General features: G+C 39.2%; 1 protein-coding gene across 2 annotated transcripts in view; it reads left to right on the forward strand.

Annotated features, from left to right (window-relative positions):
- The first annotated feature begins 1,785 nt into the window (after positions 1–1,785).
- Positions 1,786–24,120, forward strand: part of usp6nl (USP6 N-terminal like) — an 82,223-nt gene continuing 59,888 nt past the window's right edge. Inside the window, exons 1-3 of one of the 2 annotated variants that reach the window (XM_049473839.1) lie at positions 1,804–1,931; positions 8,279–8,367; positions 8,517–8,602. In XM_049473839.1, coding sequence (XP_049329796.1) covers positions 8,599–8,602 — 4 coding nt within the window. In that variant the 5' untranslated portion in view covers positions 1,804–1,931; positions 8,279–8,367; positions 8,517–8,598. Of the gene's footprint in view, positions 1,932–8,278; positions 8,368–8,516; positions 8,603–24,120 lie in introns of both variants that reach the window. The other variant, XM_049473838.1, reaches the window with a different exon arrangement.

The following is a 24,120-nucleotide window of genomic DNA, read 5'->3' on the forward strand; positions in this document are numbered from 1 at the left end:
TCACTATGGCCTGACCCTATAAGCGCTCCGAGTAAGAACACTGGTGTTTAAAAAAAATGCAGAACAAGTATAAAGCATACGTTTATTAGGAAAACAGTACAACTAAAACCTATAGGATATGTTGTAATCTGCTGGAGACATTATTGGAATGAACACCTTGCTGTGTGTGGACGAGCATTATCCTGCTGAAAGAATAACAGCAAAGGTAGGTATTAAAACATCACCATAATGTCTCCATGTGTGTGTGTACCTGTCTGCTTCTCCACTCTTTGTAAATATGTGTGTATTTGTCTACTCATACACAATGAGTGTATGTTAGAACCTACCTATCCCTCTGTATATTGTGTGTACTTGCCTCCTTTCCCACTCTGTTAGTTTGTGTACTGGTCAACTCTTTGTCTCTGTGAGTGTGTACCAGTTTACTTCTTCACTCTTTGTGTGTGTACCTGTCTGTTAGTACTCTCCCAATCTGTTAGTGTGTACCTGTCTGCCCCTCCACTGTTTTCCAGTCTACACACCAACTTTGATTGTGTTAGTATCTAGCTGTCCACTATGTACCTGTATACTGTCTGTACTTGCCATTATGTTAGTGTGTATCTGTCTATTAGTACCTACATGTCCACTTGTATACTGTGTTTAACAGCCTGCTCCTTTACTCTGTGTGTGTGTGTACCTGTGTACTTCTTTTTTGTGAGTGTGTATGTTGTGTACTTAAATATAAAAGCTAGTCAGAATGTTCTGTGTATAAAGAGCTTCTTTCATTTCTAAATAATAAAACTGTGTGTTCTTGTGTCACATGTTTCTATGAGCAAAAACCTGCTTAAAATATTACAGTTTTCCTTTTGGGAAGATCCTACACATCTGATTTCTCACATGTCCAATATTTATGTGTGTGTGTGTGTGTGTGTGTGTGTGTGTGTGTGTGTGTCTGTCTGTCTGTCTGCCCTTATATTTCGTGGGGCAGTTTCCAGGACAGGGAAAGGAAACCGCTTCTGTGTGTGTGGGTTAGTTAGTAACTGTCTGCTTCACTACTTCTTGTGTGTATGGGTTAGTTAGTACCTGTCTGCTTCACTACTTCTTGTGTGTGTGTTTGTGTACCTGTCTGCTCCTCTACAATATGCTTATGTTTATATCTACCTGTCCACTTGTACACTCTATCTGTGTACCTGTCCGCTCCTTTACTGTGTTTTGTGTGTGTGAGCAAGAGTGTGTATGTATGTATGTTTGTGTTAGCCAGTGTGTGTTGTGTGTGTAGTGAGTGTATATGTTTGTGTAAGTCAGTGTGTAGTGTGTGTATTGTGTGTAAGTCAGTGTGAAGTGTGTATATAACTGTGTTAGTCACTGTGTGTGTGTGTATGTATGTGTGTGTTTTAGTCAATGTGTATATTTTTTGTGTTTAGTGTGTGTCTGTATGTTTGTGTTAGTCAGTGTGTGTACATATGTTTGTGTGTTAGTCAGAGTGTTGTGTGTTAGTGTGTCTATGTTTGTGTTAATCAGTGTGTGTGTATATGTTTGTGTGCTAGTCAGTGGGTGTGTGTAGTGTGTCTCTATGTTTGTGTTAAATCAGTGTGTGTGTATATGTTTGTGTGTTAGTCAGTGTGTATATATGTTTGTGTTAGTGTGTGTATTTGTTTGTTTGTTAGTCCATGTGTGTGTGTAGTGTGTAAGTGTACATTTGTTTGTGTTAGTCAGAGTGTAGTGTGTGTTAGTCAGTGTGTGTGTGTTTGTGTGTATGAGAGAGTGTGTATGTATGGGTGTTTGTGTGAGTGTGTGTGTGTGAGAGTACCTGTCCGCTCCTCCACTCTCTCTCTCTCTCCGGCTCAGAGCACTTCCTGCCTGCCCGCTGCAGCGCGATGGCGGTTCCCGAGCGGCGGGCTGACGGAGAGCAGAGAGCCGGACAGGGTGAGCTGTGAGCGGTGGAGCAGAAGCAGGTAAAGCCGGCCCTTACCGCCTCACCTGCTCTGGATACACAGCATTTATTAACTTACAGAACACACACTTTCTGCTGCACTCTCCGCTCTGTAAACAGTCAGGCTAGCAGCGGCGCCGCTCCGCTGGCCTGAGCTGTGTGTTAGCTCTGAAACAGCGGGGCTGTGGGCGCCTGTTTACTGATTTACTTGTTTGTGTGTTTGTTTGTTTGTCGGCGCGGCGGGGAAACACTTTGAATTGTCTGTGAAACTTTCTGCTTCTTTCTGTTCTTCGAGGCCTTAGCTTAGCACAGTCGGCAGTCGCTGCTAACGGGGCGGGAAGTAAACACCCACAGCGCGCTCCTATTGGCCGGCCGGGTTAGCGGCGGGCGTCCATTGGTCAGGCCTGTTTTCAATCGTGGGCTGTGAGTTTTTGCCCGTTTACTTAAAGTGAATGGTTTTCTGTTGCAGTGGGAAAGTAATGGATCGATACGCTGGATGAAGAAATTTTATCCAGTTTAATTGATTATTTGTCGTTATCAGTATTGCCTGCACAGAGTGCAGTGTTGTAATTCTAAAAGAATAATATAACGAGCTACTATGTTATAATAAGATGTGCTATATATGACAGAGCATTTCATAATTATTTGAAAGTATTTTTTAAAAGTATTGACTAAATCAATATGTAATTTCTATGACATATTTGGTAATTCAAGAAAGTGTCTTGACCATATGAGTGTGATATTGTGAGTAAAAACATATTGTAAAAGCAACATATATATGTTAATTAGGGGTGGATGATATTGCCCTAAACTAATATCACGATATTTCATGTTAATTTTGCGGTAACAATACTCTTAGCGATATGACAACCACTGATTTAAAAAAACATTGATTAAAAATAAAAAAATACACCGTTGCAACTAATTGAAAATTTAATTGTATTATTGCATACGATAAGATATTGCATGTGATGATACTAAATATGCACTCGAAATATCTGCATATATTACATACCTTGGTATTACAAGAAAGTATGTCGCTATTGAAAAATGACATACTTTATAATATAAGCATTGTGACAGATCATCTTAATCCATCATAGTCCATAATTATGATATAGAACATCTGGTAGTAAAGGGAAAGGGTCTTGTTGTAAAAACACAGTAGCAGGACATTTTGAGCCATATGCAGTAGAGTTTTTTCCCTATACCGTAACCAGGTAAAGCGCCATTTCAACACCCAATTTTCACGTCTCTAAATGTTAAACCATTGCTATTACTAAAGAACATTTGAGGAACCCCTTTTAGACCAGGTGTCTGTGCTTATTTATACTAATATTGCAGCTGTTAAACAAAACCTTATATTAACAAAACTTTATACTAGATGGAAAAACCTCTTAACTGTCAATGGTAGTCATTTCTATTGGTCCATTCATTGTAACCTTTTGGCAAATATAAATAAGAAGTAGTTGTGAAAACACAACTGCTTTTTCCCAATAAGGATTTTGCATGAGTCATTAGTTTTTCATAGGTTAATCTTCCGTACTTCCGTTTTGCTCTTTTATATTTCTTTATTCATTATTGTTTATTCATTAGTCATTTCCTCACTTGTTGTTCTCATAACAATTGCTCTCATTTCCTATTTAGAAAAAATAGATCCTTTTTGAGTCTTGGTTTCTCCCAGTGGTTCTTACTCATGTTCTTAGTCTTCCCTCACTATTGGCTGCCTTACTATGGAGAGTTTTGTGAAACAATCCAGTAAATGAATCCCATGTATCATTTCTGATTTCTAAACCATGTGAAATGGTAACTTACAAGAGCAGAAAGTGTACTATAGTAAAAGTATGAGTACCGTATTACAGTTTACTCAAACAAGTGGAAAGTGCATTACAGCAAATGTATGGGTACTGTTTCATAACCAAACTCGAATTAAAAGACCAGGCATATAGGTACCGTATCACCACCAAACTCAACTACAAGAGAATGAAGTGTACTATTGAGAAAGTATGTGTATGTACCAAAATTGAAAGAGCAGAAACTGTATGAATACTATTTCACCGTTTAAGTCAATAAAAGGGCAGGAAAACCAGTACAGTGAAATTGTGGTACTTTTAACACCGTCTACATTGAAATTAAAGGGGACAGGAACTACCATAATAAGGGTATGGATACACTATTAAAATCTAACTAAATTATAAGTGTAGAAACTGTACTATATACGTGAATATACGGAGACTGTACTACAATGTAGCTCATTTAAAAAGGAAGAAACTGCTCTATATTGAAAGTATGAGTATTGTATCACAATGTAACTCAATTAAAATGTAAGAGAATCTGTAGTGAACTGTAGTGAACATATGGCTACTGTATCACAATCTAATTTATTTAAAAACAAACAGTGGAAAGTAACAATAAGTTATTGAATAAGTTGTCTACTCCTGAATGTGTACACATAATGTATCAGTTTGACTCTTCAGCTAAGCGGCCTTGGAGATTTGGCATGTTTACAGTAGGACCACTTTTTTGATAACATCTGGCAGGGAAGTGATTCTGGGAAGTGTGTGTGTGTGTGTGTGTGTTTTGGTAGGGTGTGTGTGTCTGGTGGTCTCCTGGGTGTTTTCCTACCTGAGCAAAACAGCTTTCTAACGTGTGGGAAAGTGAATAGTAATCTACTGACCCTCGAGTAAAATACAGGCCTGAGTGAATCAGGGCTGACACACACACACACACACACACACACACACACACACACACACACACACACACACACACACACACACACACGTCGTAAGTGGCGCTGGTGGTTTGTTGTTGTGAGAGGGTGTGTGTGTGAGTGTGTGTATGAGTGTAAACAGGCTTGCGTAGCCTTTCCACACAAACATGATGGACTGATTCAATGTATGGTTGGTGTCAGCAGTGTAGTGGAATGAGGAAAGAGGGAGGCAGGGGGGAAGGATGTGTGTGTGTGTGTGAGAGCGAGTGTGTGTGTGTGTGTGTGTGTGTGTGTCTTTGTACCATAGCAACAGAGCAGGAAGAGCAGCTGGCACGTTAATGATTCTGTAGTGGGCACTGGTGTAGAATGCTGTTAGCTATACCTGACCCAGTAACACACACACACACACACAAACCAGTTTTTTTTGTGTGTGTGTGTGTGTGTGTGTTTGTGGGGGTAGCTGTGTTTGTGTGTAGTTTAAATGAGTAGTTTGGTAAATATATTTAGATCAACATGATTGATTACTGACCCCAGATTACAGTCAAATTAATTAAGACATGTTTAGGGTCTGATGTCAATTGGTAGATGCTAGGCTAACAATGCTACGATGCTAACCAGCTTTGGACTAGGCTGTCACTTATTTAACTTATAGCCTATGTAAATTCATGCCTACAAAACATAAGTAAACCCGTAATTTAGGTCTCTAGAATGGTCTGTTTGAATCAAGTTGAATTAAGACACTACATGGACAAAAGTATTGGGACATCTGCTCATTTATTGTTTCTCCTGAAATTAATAGTATTAAAAGTTTATCCTGCTTTTTTTTTTTTAAGTAACCCTCTCTACTGTCCAGACAAACTTTCTACTAGATTATTTGAAACATTATTGTGAGGATTTTGATTGCATTTAGCGACAAAATGAGCGTAGTGAGGTCAGGGTAAGATAATCACCCCAGCTTAGCCGTAACTCAACACAACTTATTCCAAAAAAATTGGTTGGAGGTCTTATTCCAGAGAACACAGTTCCACTGCTTCACAGCTAAATACTGGGTGCTTTGTACTGAGTGCTATTAGTTATATATTTATCTGATCCTGAGATTTCTATTTTATTGGAAATACTTCTCTATAGGGACTAGACAAGCTTTGTGTGTGCATTTGCACAAAGAAACATATTGGGTGTTTGTGTTTTTCAATATTATAAATAATGATTAAATGGTTATATAAATATAGCAAAATTGAACAAAATAATGAATAAGATATTTATATTTATTAAGAAAGTTACAAAATCCAAATATCACATTCCAAATATTACATTTCAAACATGAATGCATACACACACACAGCTGAGGTTTTAACTCTCTTTTTTTAAATATATTTAAAGGAATGCCCAGATGCCTTGGTTTTAAAGCCCATTGGTAGAACATAAAGACCACACACACACACACACACACACACACACACACAGTTCCACAGAATGGAATGTGCAGTTTAGACCAGTTTGTGTTGACTCCAGCAGTCCACACACACACACACACACACACTCTACTTTCCCTATTGTGGTTTGGTAGGTAAAGGTGACCCCATCAGCAAAGGTTACCACATGGTGTTATTGTCCCCACCTTAAGTCTCTCTCTCTCTCTCTCTCTCTCTCTCTCTCTCTCTCTTTTCCTCTTTGTGTCTCTTTCGCTCACTTTCTTTTTTCTTCCCCTTTACTTCAATCATCCCAACCTGTTTCATTTTGCTACTTTAACTGACATGATGTACAAAAGCATACCCACACAGCTTGTCTAGTCCTGTAGATAAGTACTGCCAATAGAATAGGACTCCCTGGAGCAGATTAATAAACATGGCAGGTAGGTGAGGGCTAGAAGGGAATAAAGCCCCCAGTATTAAGATGTTGAGCAGTGGAACTATGTTCTCTGGAAAGATTATTCTTTTTTTAATACTGATTTCATAAGAAACATCTTCAAACGTTTAAACATAATATTGTTGCTGTTAGTTCTGGTAGACTCACAGAAAGTACGAGTGGAGGAAGGGAAAGAAATAAAGGAAAAAGAATAACCGAGAGACTGGGGAGAGAGATGAGCTGAGTGTATGTTTATCATTTCCTGTTAACCCATTCAGTACCAGCTGTGTTACAGTCATTACTGTTATTACCCTCTATACAACCACTGTACCCCACTCTGACACCCTGTTCTGATTACACTTATTCTCACACACACACACACACACACACACACACACACAGTGCTCATCATGATACTGTAATGATAACTGTGCATCTGTGGGTGAGTGTGAAAAAGAGAAAATATGTTAGAATATGTCAATAGTATAAGAGGGATTATCAGACAACAAACAAACAGAAAAAAGATTGCATTTATCCCACATATATGCGTATTATTATACTTCCTTTTTCATGCCTTTATCAACAACAAGCTCTACAATACAGAGTTACTATATTCACTAATACCACTCACAACTTTACTGTACAGAACACAAGCTCTACAATACAGAGTTACTATATTCACTAATACCACTCACAACTTTACTGTACAGAACACAAGCTCTACAATACAGAGTTACTATATTCACTAATACCACTCACAACTTTACTGTACAGAACACAAGCTCTACAATACAGAGTTACTATATTCACTAATACCACTCACAACTTTACTGTACAGAACACAAGCCTAATGTTCACAATGTCTAGAAGCACTGTCCACTGGGATAATGAACCGTCACACAGTAAAAACACAGTGTATTGTGGTCAGATGAATCAGTATTCCAGATCTTTTTTTTAGAACAAATGGGTGCTGTGACATTTTTTCAGTTTACGCTGTGTTCATGATGATCCTTCGTTAGACTCTGTTCTCTATCTGAGCTGATTCACTCATTTGCTATGTGTGGAATTCAACTGTTTCGCTGTTTCAACATTCTTTTTGTGTTATCCTTATTATTATGCTGCTGTGTTGTTTTCTCTCAGTAATAAATCAGTGTTGCTTTGTTGGTTTTCTCGTCAGTAACTCCATACTGTTCATTTTATTAAGTTTATTCAGTTTTACTCATTCTTTACGTCTATCTCAGAGTCACTCTGTTATTTATTACCCATTCAGAACCCTACTATTGGCTCAATGCCATTCTACTGATCCAATACAGTTCATCACAATGACTATTCAATCAGCCATAATAGCAAAACCACCTGCTTAGTATTGTGTAGGTCCTCCGCTCATACTGTCAAAAGTCCTGTGACAACATTCTGACTCTTTAAGTCATTTAAGTTGTGAAGTGGGTGGAGCCTCCATGAGCATCAATAAGTCTAGAGTATCCATGGTTCTGTCTCCAGTTTACTGGTTATCCTTTCTCTTTTGTACTTTTGGCAGGTATTAACCACTACACACCGAAAACACGCCACAAGACCTGTTCCATTGAATCAATTGAATCATTGAATGCTCTGGAGATGTTCTGACCAAATCATTTTTTAGAACATCACAGTTTGTTAAAATGTCTCAGATTCTTGTCAGTTGTGTTTCAACACAACTGACTTTCTGCCAATATGGGCAGTTTACATGGCAGTGATTTTGATTTTATTGCTGATTTTTATTGTTGGTGTGGGTGTATTTGCATCTTTCTGTCTGTCTGTCTGTCTGTCTGTAGGTTGTAGGGGTGTAACAGTACAGAAACGATTTGGTTCCAATAGACTGCATGCATTTACGTGTACTGAACCATGACCCTGTACCGTGAAGGTACATATATATATATATATATATATATATATATATATATATATATATATATATATATATATATATATATATATATATATATATATATATATATGTGTATATGTGGATCAGGTCGCTCTCATCTCAGTATCTTGCTCTGTTCTCTGCAGGTCATGAGTGCCTTGAGGAGAACGCCTGTGGAGAACAGCCTCACCTGGACCTCAGCTGTCTACCAAAAGCTAGCAGCGCAGTATGAGTGAGTACTCACATACACACACATACACACATATACAGGCGTTAAGCGGCTGAAGTCGAGTCTGTGTTAGGCCTCCTGCTGGCTTGGCCATATGGCACAAAAGAAAGTGGTCGGTAATTTTAAATGGATATCCCTGGGCAGTGTGTAAGGCTTTGTGAACGTACACACACACGAGTGTGTGTGTGTGTTTGTAAGTGTGAGAGAGAGACAGAAAGAGAAATTGACAACTATTTGCTATTTGCAACACCTGAAATAGTAGGTTTGACTAGCACATGCTGATGATTTTATATACTAGGACTGCACAATATACTGTTTGCGTATCATTATCACAGTGTGCACATGCTCAACAGTCACATTGCATAACATGCAATGTCCTGCCCTATGATTTTTGCATTGTGGTGAATGGCTTTAAATGTATTTCAGATATATAAGGATTTTTTTTTTTTAAGTGAATAAAGAAATCTAAATTTGGAAAAAATAGAACTGATTTTATAGGGCATAACTAGGTCAAATAAAGAAAACCAAACCATACATATTATGTCACAAATGGCTAAATATAAAAGGTAATTTAGCAACATTTTCGTTTTTCATGACCAATCTACCAAAGGCAGATTATATTTCTTAACTCTAAACCTTCAAACATTAAGTATTTTAAATAATATCTTGATTTTGATGTTGATTCACTGACATCTGGAAAAAATCAATGTCAGGTTTTTTTTTTTTGTTTTGTTTTTTTCATTGTTGTGCAGCTGTAATAAATACACAGACTTATTGACAAAAAAAGAATGCACCCCAATTCTCTGCAAATAGTTTATAGTAAATAGTCTCAGGCAGATATGTAAATGGTTACAGGTGTGGCAAAAAAAATTGCTTCCTCTGCGCTATAAAAAGCCTCTCGAGTGCTCCCTTTGTGTAGTGTACGTCTTTGATTGGTGTGGACTCTTAGATAATGCTTTTGAAGACATGTTGCACTGGCCGAATTTGTAAAGGGGCACATCATTGGACTGAGAGAAGCAGAATGGTTGTTTTGGCGAATTGCCTGCTATATAGGATATCTGATGGTATTATGAACAAGAAACCTGTGTTGCTATGGACAGGAATTGTATCATCTTTAGGAATGAATCCAGGTTGTAGTAACTGCTGGTGTGATTATCTGGTAAGCAATTGCATACAGCAGTCGTTCACTCCTAGTAGTGATACGAGGGACACTAACAGTGTGTCCTCCCATGGCTATCTCTATATTTGCATAGGATGAAGCTAATGCAGCTAAGAAGTATTAAGTATGAATTATTTTTTATGTAATTTTTAAAGTCATTAATTTCTATCATAAATAATTTAAAATACCACATTTATAGTGGACCACATTTATACTAGTATTAGGAGAAAATTATTTTCCAGATCTCTGTACTTCCTCAGTGTTTCTGAATCGCTGCTCAGGCAGGGTTTATGAGGTGTGATTACTGAGGTGTGAGTTCAGGCAGTGGGTATTTTTCGGGCGTGGCAAGACAATGATTAGAAATATAAAAATGGAATGAGTCATCATGGGAAATGCCAGGATGTTCCTGTGTGTAGTGTGAGTGAGTTATTCAGTCAGTCCGGATGTCCGCTGATCAGACACAGTCAGTATGTTTAGTTTAGTTTAGTTTAGTTCAGTTCAGCATTAAGGTGTTATTAAGCTGTTTTAGAAAGATTTGTTACTGTTCTATTAGCTCCACCTCCCAGATATTTTTTCTTATCTGGTAAAGTTTAATTCTACACTCAGAATATTGACTAATTAATCTGGGACCTTGTTTACTCTACTCCATGTCAAAATGTTTGTGGAAACCCCTTTTAATGTACATGTTCAGATGTTTTCCACCATGGAGCAGTGGAACTGTGTTTTCTGAGATAATGCTTGTGGATGGGATGAGTTGGGCATGAGTTGGGCAGTTGAGAATAATGTGGATGGTTATTATCCATTATTATTATTCTGCACCCACTAGCGGTCTTATTGATGCTTAACACAATACGATCCTCACAGCAATGTTCCAAAACCTAGTAGAAAGTCTCACTTAGACAGTAGAGACAGTTACTCCAACAAAAGCAGGATAAAAAAAAAACAAAAAAAAAACAGAGCACCCCTCAGCGACACCATAGCAAGCACCTAGGAAACTATTGCAGTCACCCAGCAACTACCTAGCAACCCCATGGGAACCATGTGTTTCACAACAGCAACCATATAGCCACCCTAGTGACCAAGGAGCAATAGCCTAGCAACTCCTTGGAAGGTGAATCTACATGAGCTACACGGCCATTCTGTGTTTTCTTCGGCTATAAGGCATGTTTGTAGTTTTGTAGTCATTTTGAGCTTTATTTGGCTGAGCCAATTTAATGTTCATAAGTAAAGAGGTTTATTTCTGTAGAAACAATACAAAAAAAAAACGAAAATAAATTGTGACACAATCCAAACACTCCATCCTTACACACCTACTGTACAGTCAACCCACTGAACTGTATTAGTGAACTGTACTGTGGGAGGAAGTGGACTAGTTCCTCTTAGGAGAACAGTCTGTTCCTCATTCACCTTGATCTGTGTGAGTGTATGTGTGTGTGTGGGTCTCTGTGTCTCTGTGTCTGTGCGATTTTGTGTGTGTGTGTGTGTGTGTGTGTGTGTGTGTGTGTGTGCATGCGCACGCACATGCATGGTCTCTACAGCAACTGTGAAGCGTTTAGTATGGGGCAATGGGATTGGTCGGCTGATGTGTTCAGGCTGAGCCGAGAGATTTAAGGGGATTACACTATTTACCTTCAAGCCAAGTCACACACAGTCATACACACACAGGGGCAGGAAAAAAACAGCCAAGTAATGGCAGTGTTGCTGAGTTGTGAATGTAGTGCGTGTGCGTGTGCGTGCGTGTGTGCGTGCGTGCGTGCGTGTGTGTGCGCGCTGCATTTATCCAGTGTCTGTCTTAATAGTACTTAAATAGTAAATTGTTACTGAAGACCACAGTAATGTACAGACATCATGCACATCATATCAAACAGTAGAATTTACTATTATCTAAACAGCATCCACAATCAGCCATTAATTCAAATAGAAAAACAGTTAGAATCCAATCTAACACCCTCCAATCCTTACTGCTGTGTTCAACTGTTAGCTAGCATTGGGCCACTAGCTGCATTCTGGTCAGTTTCTAACAGAACCGGCTTATTAAACCAACACAGTGGCATTCATCTATTATCAAAAGTAAATTCAGTTTGTAAAACAGTTCGAATCACAAGTTATTCATTGTGGCTAATCTGCCATTTTAGGCTACATATTAAAAGTCTCTAGGACTGTTGCATCTGCCCTATTCACTATATAGTGCATTTGTTTTATATGTATACATATGGATAAAAGTGTTGGTACCCCTCGGTTACTGAAAGAAAAAAACACAGTGGTCATAAAAAAAACTTGAATGAAAGTCAGACATTGCTTTTCAACCATGTTTCAACAGAATTAATAAAAAATAAATAAACTCATGAAACAGACCTGGACAGAAATTATGGTAAGCTTAACTTAATATTTTTTTTGCACAACCTTTTGAGGCAGTCACAGTCAATGAAACCTCTCAGCACTCAGCAAACTGCTCCAGTGGTCTCAGGCTTGAAGACAGCATGTTTCAGCACCTTCCAAAGATGCTCAATAGGATTTAGGTCAGGGCTCATTGAAGGCCACTTCAGAATAGTCCAATGTTTTCCCATTAGCCGTTATTGGGTGTTTTTAGTTGTGTGTTTGGGGTCATTATCCTGTTGCAAGACCAATGACCTGCAACTGACATTAAGCTTTCTGACACTGGGCAGCACATTTCTCTCTAGAATCTCTTGATAGTCTTGATATTTCATTATACCCTGCACAGATTCAAGACACCCTGTGCCAGATGCAGCAAAAATCTGCAGAACATTACAGAGCCTCTTCCATGTTTCACACAATAGGGACAGTGTTTTTTTGTTTTTTTTCTTGATAGGCTTCTTTTTTTATCGGTAAACATAGAGCTGATGTGCCTTGGCAAAAAGATCCATTTTTGTCTCATCTGTCCATCAGACATGCTCCCAGAAGCCTTGTGGCTTGTGAACATGTAGTTTGGCAAATTCCAGTCTGGCTTTTTTATGTTTTGTTTTTAACCATGGTGTCCTCCTTGGTCCACTTTGGCTCAAACAATGATGGATGGTGCAATCTGACACTGATGTTCTATGAGCTGGAAGTTTAAGAAGTTAAGAAGAAGTTTTTCTTAAGAAGTTTTTTCTGGACTCTTTTGTTACCATTCGTTCTGCAGCCTCATCCGTGGATCTTAAATTTCTGAATCATATGTGCAGCTGTAGTCACAGGAACATCAAGCTGCTTGGAGATGGTCTTATAACCTTTATCTTTAACATGCTTGTTTTTATTTATATATATATATATATATATATATATATATATATATATATATATATATATATATATATTCTCCTGAGACAACTCTTTCCTTCACTTCCTGTGGTGTGTGGTACACACCCAATGTTACCAAAGCATGGTGTGACTACCTGTAGCCTTATAAATATAGGCCCACTGACTGATTACAAGATTGTAGACACCTGTGATGCTAATTAGTGGACTTGATTCAACATATCTCTTTGTTTACAATATTTTCAGGGGTACCACCAGTTTTGTCCGGGCCTGTTTCATGTGTTTATTTTTTTAAATAATGTTAGATTTTCATTTGATCATTTTCATAGCATTTTTATTTACTATTCCTTTTGTCGGATTCAATTTATTTAATGTGGCCATTTTGTTTTTTTCCTCTTCATTTACCGAGGGGTAGCAACAATTTTGTCCGTGTGTGTGTGTGTATAATGAACAATCAGTACCAACACAAAGGGTGAAGATGAGACGTTTTTGGGTTTGATTTAGAGCAATGTCCGCAGCTCTGTGCTAACCAAATCAGGCTAGCGTTAGTTAGAACCCCTTTAGTGACTGTGGTTGTGTGTGTGTGTGTGTTCCCAGCAGAGTCTCGTGCTCTCTTTTTTAAATAGCAATTCTCAGAAAAGGTCTTGCTTCTTTGATCTTGAACATCAAGTAGCACAGAAATAGCCAAACACACACACCAAAAACAACAGCAGCTCAACCCAAAATACCTCCCCTAACTCAGCTTGTGGCTAACACAGCTTGTGAAGTGTGTGTGTGTGTGTGTGTTTGCTTGAATAGCTCAGTACCTGTGTGTGTTGTTGTTTTGAGGCTGTGTGTATGTGAGTGTGTGTGTGTGTGTAGTTAATTACGGTAATTACCCCCTGCTCTGAGCGGAGGATAACGAGTGTGCACTAATTACCCTGTGATGACTCATCCTGCGCTCCTGATGGACAGATTTCCGGCCTTTTTCACAGAGGTATTAGGGATGAGTGTCTGAAACTGTGCCCTATTCACTACATAGTGCTCTATTTTACACCATGTCTTAAACACTTCTAAGCAGGCATCATGAATTGGTCAATTTCTGGCCGCTCTGGTGATGGCATAGCAACAACTAAGCTAGATGGACAACACTATTTCAGAATGTATCTGATGCTATACCCTATTCATCCTATTCGAAAAGTGCACACTACTTTACAATGTATGAGATTGCCTGTTCACAGAACTGTGCTCTGTTTTTATGTAGTGCACAAAGTTGAATTAGAAAATGAACAAATTTTTGGACTATATATCTTCACCTGTTTGTGCACTACAATACCCTTTTTCACTATGAAATGCAGTATTTTGGATGATGAGAAATTATATATTTTTGTTTTGAAGAGAGTGCTTCTTTGGGCTACATGTCTACACCTATGGTCTTCTTATGACAAGGTTGTTGGTTCAATTCCCATGGTTGGCAAATTGCTATCAGTTTGTCCTTAATCAAAAGACCCCAACCCTCGGTGTTCCTCAAGTCTCACTGAATGCGTGTGTTCATTAGTGTGTATTCTCTGCATGGATGGGTTAAATCGTGTTTTTGTTGTATCAGAATTTCATTATAAATAGACCAATTAAAATGCTTCAAAATAACTTTTAAACAAGCAACTATCTAACTTTCCTGTAAGGTAAGGTTTCCTGTAACTTGTTCCTTTCTGTTCTTGGCAGACAGAAGAGGAACACACACACACACACACACACAATATGTATATAATATCCCCCACACACTGACTGCCCTTTCTATGCCCTATGTTCCTTTCCACTGCTCTCTGTTTTGTCTAGCTGTCATTCACACACACACACACACACACACACACACACACACACACACACACATCCCATTTTATGAAGTTTGTAATGAATTATGTCCAGTTCTGAGCTGAGCTGTCAAACATGCAGTTTCTTTGACTACTGAGATGCACAGCATGAGGATGAGAGAGAGTGAAAGAGAGACAGAAAAAGAAAAAAAAGAGAGAGAGAGACTAGAGAGAGAGATGGATGGATAGATGGATGCATGGAGGAAGGAAGTCACTGTGGAATATGATTGCATTTCACAGTAAACAGTGGAACAAGAGGAAATGGCTCCAGTGCCCTGTCCGTACACACACACACACACACACACACACACAGAGAGAGAGAGAGAGAAAGACACACACACACACAAACACAGAGAGAGAGAGAGAGAGAGAGAAAGACACACACACACAGACTGTCCCAATTCTCACACTTGCTAAAGTTGCGAAGACTGGACATCAGTTGCAGCTTTGTAATGTGATCTCTCTCGCTCTTGCTCTCTCTCTCTCTCTCTCTCTCTCTCTCTCTCTCTCTCTCTCTCTCTCTCTCTCTCTCGCTCTCGCTCTCGCTCTCGCCCTCTCTCTCACTCTCACTCTCTCAGGGTTGGTACAGTGGGTACAGATGGTGTTAATAACTCTGAATAGAGAACTGTTTTATCAGGCTTTCAAATCTGTGCTCTCTTTCCTTGCTCTCTACAAGACCCTGTCCAAACAGATCCGGATATTTTGTCTGGTTTAGCCTCCATCCACACAAAAATCATGTTTTTGGTTAGGGCTGCAACGATTAGTCGATATAAGTGACAGTGTCGATTATTTAAATTTGTCGGCTAATGGTTAATTCGCAACAGTACCACTTTATGCAAAGTGCTGGGGACAAAAACACAATGTGAGATGAGTAAATGGCTCACTCATACAGTTTACACTCAATTTAGTCTGTGTCTCCAAAAGTGCCCAAAAACAACAGATTACGTATTTACTCACTAAATATCAGTACTCTTAACGTTTAAACAACATCTAGGTATTTAATCCCTTTTAAATCTCAAGTTCAGCTGTTTTCATTTTTAGACCTGGAGCACATGGCAGAAATAATTGTTGACTAATTGACTAATCTAAAAATGAATTATCAGATTAGCCGACTACCAAAATAATAATTTGTTGCAACCCTATTGTTGGTCACTGAACGTTGAGCTATTTGAAACTTTCTTTATACTGAACTACAGTACTGCAGTCTATGGCTGGGTGATATATGATAAAAATATTGTATTCCAGTTAGGGGTTTGCCAAAAGATTGGTATTTTTAAGACTTGCCACCCAGTTTGACTTACTAAAGTTACTTTTTTATTACTTCACATGGCGGCTTGAATCAAATGAATAGGGTCAAACTGCAGTCAAGAATATTGGTGTTCAAATTTTGTGAAGCTGACACCAATAAATCCATAATTCCTTGTATTTTCTTATTTATGAGTATTTTATCCTTTTCAGTAACACAGATACTGTGAAGTATCCACCAAAATAATCTTGTGAAAGATAGATTTTCATAGAATCAGTATTATGATATTGTTATAGTGGGCAACTTATTGAGATAATATCATAAAACTTTATTGAAAGGTTTTGTCTCGCAGACAAAATGTATCAGCAGTGCCATTCAAATACTCTCTCTTGCTTTTAATCATTTTTTTGCTGCACATCATCAAATTAATCAGCACTCATTACTCTCTCTTTAATTAAATGTGCAGTTGGGTCAGTGTCCTTTAAGCAGTGATGAGACCCACAATATGTTAAAAAAAAGTGTCAAAGTGTCAAACATACTGTCAAAATGCTAATTAAATCTATCACAGTACGATTAAATATCATTATTGCCCACCTTTGCTACAGTGTCTGCACACAGATAGCAGTAGATTTCTAATTTACACATATGAATTAATGCAAATAGTCTATTAAATATAACATTTATATTTAGATTTAGAATCCATATACTTTCTTGTATATTTCACTGCTTAGTTTTCTTTCTTCTTTGTGGTGTGTTAATGTCTCACACAAGTGTTTTTCATAGAATTATTATCAAAAATTGAGGTAAATTTCCTGTTAAAAAATATCTCCATTCACCCAGAGACCAAAATGCTTTTGTTAGCATGCTAGTTCTGTATGGGGTGATAGTAAATATCCAGATACGTGTTAACAGGCTACGAGTTTGTGTACGTGTGGCAGGTTAGATATCATGCCTATATTAGGTTCCTTCATTACAGCCTTTATCTGCATGATCCAGCTGACTGTGGTGTTCCCTGCTTAACCCCATGGATGGGAATGGATTAATTGAGATGCTTTTTTCTGAGGTTAGAATATTGGATAATCACGAACCCTCCTAATCCCCAATTTCCAAACTCATCCATGGAGCATCATTCAAGAAATTAATACCAGCACAACTTCAGAAATGGAACCCCCCATTCATCTGCACCCACTGTCAAACCTCACTCCAAGTCCCATAATTCACATGCTCTTACCAAGAGCCAGTGGCCAGTGTTCAACCCCACTATTAAGATAACTCCTCACAACTGTGTTTGCTGAGGTAATACTTCATGATCAGTCTTCATAGTGTTGTCCCATGACTTTTGGCACATATGTATGTGTTGACACATCTTTATTTATTAGATCTTTTTCCAGTTCTAACCCTGGGAACATTACATTCCCACACTGGGACCAGTACACACACACACACATACTGTGGGTTTGGGAACCCCGGGACAGGAGTGCAAATGCTTCCATAAATTTCCCCTGTGCCCCCGAGTCTATAAATGTCCCGCAGTTCATTACAGAAAGTGACATGTTTTATGGTCGTACCCAGATGAGGAGTGAACCCAGTGTGTCCAAGGACTTTCATTGGACATATTCATATGTGTCAACCCCCCCCATACCACCCAACATAACCATCACCCTGACTAATAAGTCAGAGTTATTAGGGTTTTACTGTACTTATCTATTTTCATATACTGTATGTCCAAATCTTTGTCGCATTTTTGCACCCACAGCTGAAACGTGTGCAAATGAACACACAGCTTATGTAGTCCTAGTAGAGAAGTATTGACGATAAAAAGTATAAGTATACCAGAGTATCGCAATATTATGTTTCGCAAGACTGTATCAGTTATTAAAACCCCCATATTGGGCCCTATTTTATCAATCTTTAGGGTAGCCGTCAACCTTTTAGCTAGGGCCTCTGTGTATCTTTGCTATCGTAATGACAGGAAAAGTATGCCTTGCGAGGCTCAAAACACTTAAAGCATACAGATAAGGGAAGCAAAGGATCTGCCTGTGACAGTTCCCTACCAAGATTGCAATGAACATCTGACTGGCTGTGTGTGTCAAGGTTGTTTTTAGTCTCAGTGGCACACCTGTGTTTTCCACTGCCAAGATAGCAATATGCCAGAAATTGTATCTGTGTAGATATACTTACATGTTGCCATTTAAACAACGCAGGTGTAAGACATAAAAATAGACAGTAGGAAAGCAATTAGCATTGTGACATGCCTTGCGCAGTGTGTTAGATGGGGCCAATAGGTTGTTTTTATGATTTAACAACTCCCATGACTCAAAATATAAAAAAGATTTTTATTTATATTGATATTTGGAAGTATCGATTGATTTTTTTATTGGTTTACATGTAAAGATTAACGTCACATAGTAGTCCATGTTGTTTCTAATGTTCTGATTTGTATAAGCTCAGATTTCATGTAATGGTTAGTTTTTATATTATGTTTTTATATTAGTGCTAACATTTAAAATGAAAAATGCATACTGTATACTGAGGTTTTTGCCAGTACGCAGCTCTAATTGCCAATAGAATAGAACTCTCTGAAGCAAATATGACCTAAACATATTGGCACCATGCTAAAGTGAATGTCAGGTGTCATCTAGATGGGTAAAAAGTCTCCAGTATTGAGCTGCGTAGCAGTGGAACTGGAACGATGGAGCTTCGTCCGATACTTTTTGGAAGAGTTGAGGAGTTGGGTAAAGAAGGGCTCTTGTGGCTGAATGTAATCAAATCCTCTAATGCTTTAAAATCTGGTAGGACGTTTTCTCTGGACAGTAGAGACATTTACTCCAACAAAAGCAGGAAAAACTCGTTTTAATACCCTTGATTTTGGATAAAACAATAAATGCCCCAATGCTTTTGCCCATAAAGTGTACCCTTTTTTGTATTTCTTGTGGTGTCTCTCTCTCTCTCTCTCTCTCTTTCTATAACTCAGCAGGCCGCGCTGCTCCTGCACTGCTGCTGAATGTGAACACAGCACACACTGCGTCGTGCATTATTAACGAGAGCGAGCGCTATACCCGGATGCCGTGGCCGAGCTGTAATACATTTATCACCCTCACTTCATTAATACTCACACTGCGCTTTATTATAGCCGATCCGCTGCTCAGCTGAATCTGAGATCATCCGTCCACTACACTCCCAGCAAACTGACCTCTAAGCTCCTCCCACAGTGCGATCTTCTGTATCTACTCCTATAAGATTAGACAAGCTTTACCAATTAAACCAGTTAAATGAGCACCCATATGACTTTTCTGGATCACATCAGTGTGCCAAAGGGGATCATTACCCTGTTCATGACCCTCCTTTTTTATTCCTTGGAGCCCTTTTGGTAGGTCCTGACCACTGCATATTGGCAAAACCCCACAGGACTTGCCTGATGTTCTGGACATCTTTTGACACCATCAATGTCTAGAGCATCACAGTTTGATTCTTGTTAAATTTCAGTCTCCAATTCTTGCGCTTGTCCATTTTTTCCTGCTTCAACACATCAATTTAACTTCAAGAACAAGCTGTTGACTTGCTGCCTAATGTATTCACACCCTTGATATGTGATTTTGGAACCAGATCAGTTTTGTTCTTTTCATTCATCAATTTAATGTTAAGCGTGATTGCTGTAACTTTTTAGGACTTTGAAGACTGTGCTACCATTAGGTCAATTCTTCTGTACAGCTGTCCTTGAAAGGACTCTGAATGTGCACTTTGTATTTATGGCAGTAGTGTAAAAGTGAATTAGATAGCTGTAGTATGGGACCAGGAGCAAAAGTATCTATACCTATATTGATCTAGATCATGAATGTTGGAATAGATTACACTGGTGATTCCTGTATCTACTGTAACTGTATATCAACCCCTTTTTATAAATAGAAATAAAAAGGAATCTGAAGAGGAATCTGTTACACTGTTACATTCTGCTGTGGGTCATGCCTGCACTGCAAGGGAGTCAAATAGCCAACTTAATTAAATTTTCCATTCAACGCACACCAACATAGGTGATGATGACCAAAACTAACTGAAATAATTGTACAGAATACAATGTAACAAACACATGAACCTTTATGTGAAAATGGTAAATGGAAAGTGGCTTTTGGGAAAAATAAATTTCTTCTTAAGAATGGTTGGTGAATGAGAACCGCTCTTCTCTTAACTTAAGCCAATTTGGAAACCAGGGTCTGTGCAGAAGGTCAGCCATGCTGCTGCTCCCCTGGAGCAGAGAGGGTTAAAGGCCGAGCTCAAGGACCCGACAGTGGCAGCTTAGTGGACCTGGGTATTGAACCCACAAACCTTTGATCAATAACTTAGAGCTTTAATCATTGAAGCCACCACTGCCCCAAGGTAAATGTCAGGCTTGCACAATGGACAGGCATGGACAGGTCAGTTCACTGCTTATGAATGTACAGAAATTCCCTGCTGTTCTGCAGCTCCAGGTCTCAGAGTGACAGCTGTATAGAAGGAAAGAAGGACAGCAACAAAAGAAGGAAGGAACGGTGAGTGACAGTCAGGAATAGACGGAGAGAGAGTGTCTCGGAGCGAGGGAGAGTGAGTGAGAGACGGTCCTTGCTGAGAAAATGAAGACTCAAAGGCCTGTATTCATGCAGTTTTGGCTAAAATTAGCCTCGGCGCCATGCGCTGCTAAATGGGAGTCTTCTGTACAGCTGGATTGAAGGATCCTGTTATTTCTGCCAATGTGTCCTTCTTCCCATCATCTCTTAAAACAGCATGCAAAAAACAAAATCTAATACACAATTTAAATCCACTCTTACCTTAATTACACAGTGGGTTAGTTTGGTTAGTTTTCCAGACAGGTATTACGTCTAGTCTTGAACTGCACACTATTTTAAATGGGGATTTTCCATTGAAAGGAAAGTATTGTCTATGACTAGGCTTAATCCTTGTCTGGGGAAACCGCCCCTGTGTGTCCAAATATTTGTGGACACACCTTCCATCGAATGCAGTCAGCTACTTAAAGTTCTTCCCACTGCTGACACCGATGTGCAAATGCACACACAGGCACACTATTGGCACCATGCCTAATATATTAGGTCAGGTGTGGGCTAGAAGGGGGTATAAAGGGAGCAGTGGAACTGTGTTCCCTGGGATGAAGTTGCTTGTACTTTGGGATGGGATGAGATGGGATGAGTGGTCCTCATCCAGCATTCTGATGTGACTAACTCACCTCTTGTTGCAGAATGCTACCAAATCCTCATATCAGTGCTGCAGAATCTTTAAAAAAAAACTTATCTCTGGACAGTAGAGACAGTTAGTCCAACAAAAGCAGCATAAACTCATTTTAATAGCCTTGATTTTATAAGAAACCATAACTGAGCAGTTGTCTCAATACTTTTGTCCATAAAGACCTTGCTCTTACTACTCCATACTTTCAACTATGGTTATGTACTAAGATGTTACATAAGAATGGGGCTGCTGTACGTTAATGGATCATAAAACGATGGCACAGCTTGGGAACAACAATGCAAGTTATGAGGTGTTATCTTGTGAGTGAGGTTGAACACTGGCCAGTATGCTAGGCAAGGTAAGTAGGCAAGGTGAATTATGGGAGTTGGAATGAGGTCTGATTGAGTGGGTGCAGACGGATGGGACGTTTCATTTATGAGGTTGTGTGGTGTGTATTTAACGTTCCTCCATCCACATTGTCTCAGGTGTACAGGGAATGCATAATAGAAGGTTAATATTACCACCCGAAGTGGACAGTGTGGGTAAAGTGGGGGCTAATGATGGTGACCAGTGGTGTCTGGCAAGAATTGTCCTTGTGAACAGACTGAAAGCGACTTTGGTAGAAATACATTCATATTAAATTCAGTAGACCCTGCCAACATATCCCACAAGTCAGTGCTGTATTCTGTAGCTTCCAAGGGATATGGCAAAAGTCATGGGACCATGTACTAGTTCCTGTCCCATGACACATGGCATGACAGTATAGTGTAGGAAATAAATAAAAAAAAAAGACTTGCACTAAAGGTTGTTCTGTGGTACCTGGATACCTTTTAGATGTTACAGCAGAACCTTTAAGAACTGTTATGGCAGGTTCACATTACACGATTTTTAGTCGCCAACAGTTTTTCGTTGATCGCCATTAAAAACTCTGCTCGGAGTCAATTTGAAGATTTCTCTGTGCTTGCATCGTAGTGTAAACTACTGAAAGACGCTCGCTGAGTAATCGTGGACAAGTCGCAGACGTCTGGCAAATATTTGGCGTGCTAGATATCTGGCCCAGTTGGCGACTGGGAGTCAGGAGCAGCGGCTACATACTGCCAGTGGAATTACAGAGAAAAAGAGAACCACAGGTCCAAAACACAGCCCCTGCATTACCAGAGCCTTTTATGGAGAGGAACACCCCACAAGACTTGCCTGATGTTTTAAAGATTTTCTGACCTAGTGGTCTAGAACATTGCAATACTGGTGCTACTGCTACCAGTTAAAATGGAAGCCTTGTACATGTATCTGAATCTGTGCTTCCTTATCTTTTTCTTTTCTTTTCATAACCCTCAAGGTAATTTCTATTTCAGTTGTACAGCTTCTTTAAAGATTCTGGATCAACCTGTTGACCCGGTTTAGGGTGATCCAGTCATTCTTGCTGTAACTGTAATGCTGTAATGAGGAGTTTGTAACGTATTCTGATGAGAAAGATCCAGCAGACAGACACTCATTGATCTGTTCCGGTCTTCATTTGACTGGTGTGACCGTAGGGTCGTGGCTCATCATGAGTAGCGGAAATCGTTGCTGCAGTTAAGCTTGTTTACGCCTGCACTTGTTCAAATGAACTATCATTGACTGGGTCGTCTTGATTTTCTCTTCACTTCTACTCCATCAGTTTTTCTTCTATTTTTCACCACACTGATATACAAAGAAATATATAGGTATGTGAGATCAGTGTATTGTTTATCAGTTATATTTTTAGATAAATGTGAAAAATCAAGTTGGGTGTAAAACTTTTTATTGAACAAATGGTTTATTTATGCATCTACAAGTGTCTTCACTTTTATTTTTAAAGTGTTACCAGCTTCTTCAGCTCTTGATTCAACAGTTTAGTGTTTCTCTGCTGCAGGAAATCATTCGCAGTTAATTATGAGGTGCATTGAAGCAGAAAACACTTTCAAGGTTAAGAACCCTGCTCTAAAGAAACTCTCATCATGTCCAAACATTAGTAAACATCTGCTCATGCAGTGTTTCTCCAGACTGAGGGTCCTGATTTATTGAGTTGCTGGGGAATCTGCTCTTTTTGCTGTTTAGCCTTGGCCACTTTCAGAGTAGCTCAGCATGGCCAGAAGTGTAGTGTGGTGACCTAGGACAGTCGAGCACTAATAGCCTTACCAAAGGGCACAACCCAGAGTGCCCAGTCAGTCCTGGAAATTAAACCTTTATTGTTCTGGTTGGTGGCTTACCTCATGATCAGTAATCAGTGTTTTTCTCATTGCTAAAGAAACCTAATCTAGGAAGGCTTGGCTCAGAGTGGTTCATTGGTCTGAAGCACTGCAATTATGATCGGCTGCCACAGATTGCTGGTTTGAATCCTGGTCATACAGCTTGCCATCAGCTGCCGGAGCCCTGAGAAAGCACAATTGGCCTTTCTCTCACTGGGTGGGTAGATGGTGCTCTTTTCCCTCATCACTCCAAAGGGTGATGATGTCAGTCAGTGCAAGGCATCTGTGAGCTGATGTATCAGAACTGAGTCGCCACGCTTTCGTCCGAGTGCTCTGTGATGCTACTCGACAAAGCTACATCAGCAGCGGTTCAAAAAGAGGCGGTAGCTGACTTCACGTGTCGGAGGAGGCATGTGCTAGTCTTCACCCTCATTATGTTGTGGCATCACCTGTGATTGGGGATATACAGCTGAGTAATAGCTGCATGGGTGGGACAATTAAATAACAATTAAAAAACAAGAAAACATCTAAGAAGGCTTTATGTTATGTGTTGCACTTTTTCGTTCATAGAGATCAGTGTATATCACAGCTAT

Source organism: Astyanax mexicanus, chromosome 2, assembly GCF_023375975.1.
Source record: "Astyanax mexicanus isolate ESR-SI-001 chromosome 2, AstMex3_surface, whole genome shotgun sequence".
NCBI classification, from domain to species: Eukaryota; Metazoa; Chordata; class Actinopteri; order Characiformes; family Acestrorhamphidae; genus Astyanax; species Astyanax mexicanus.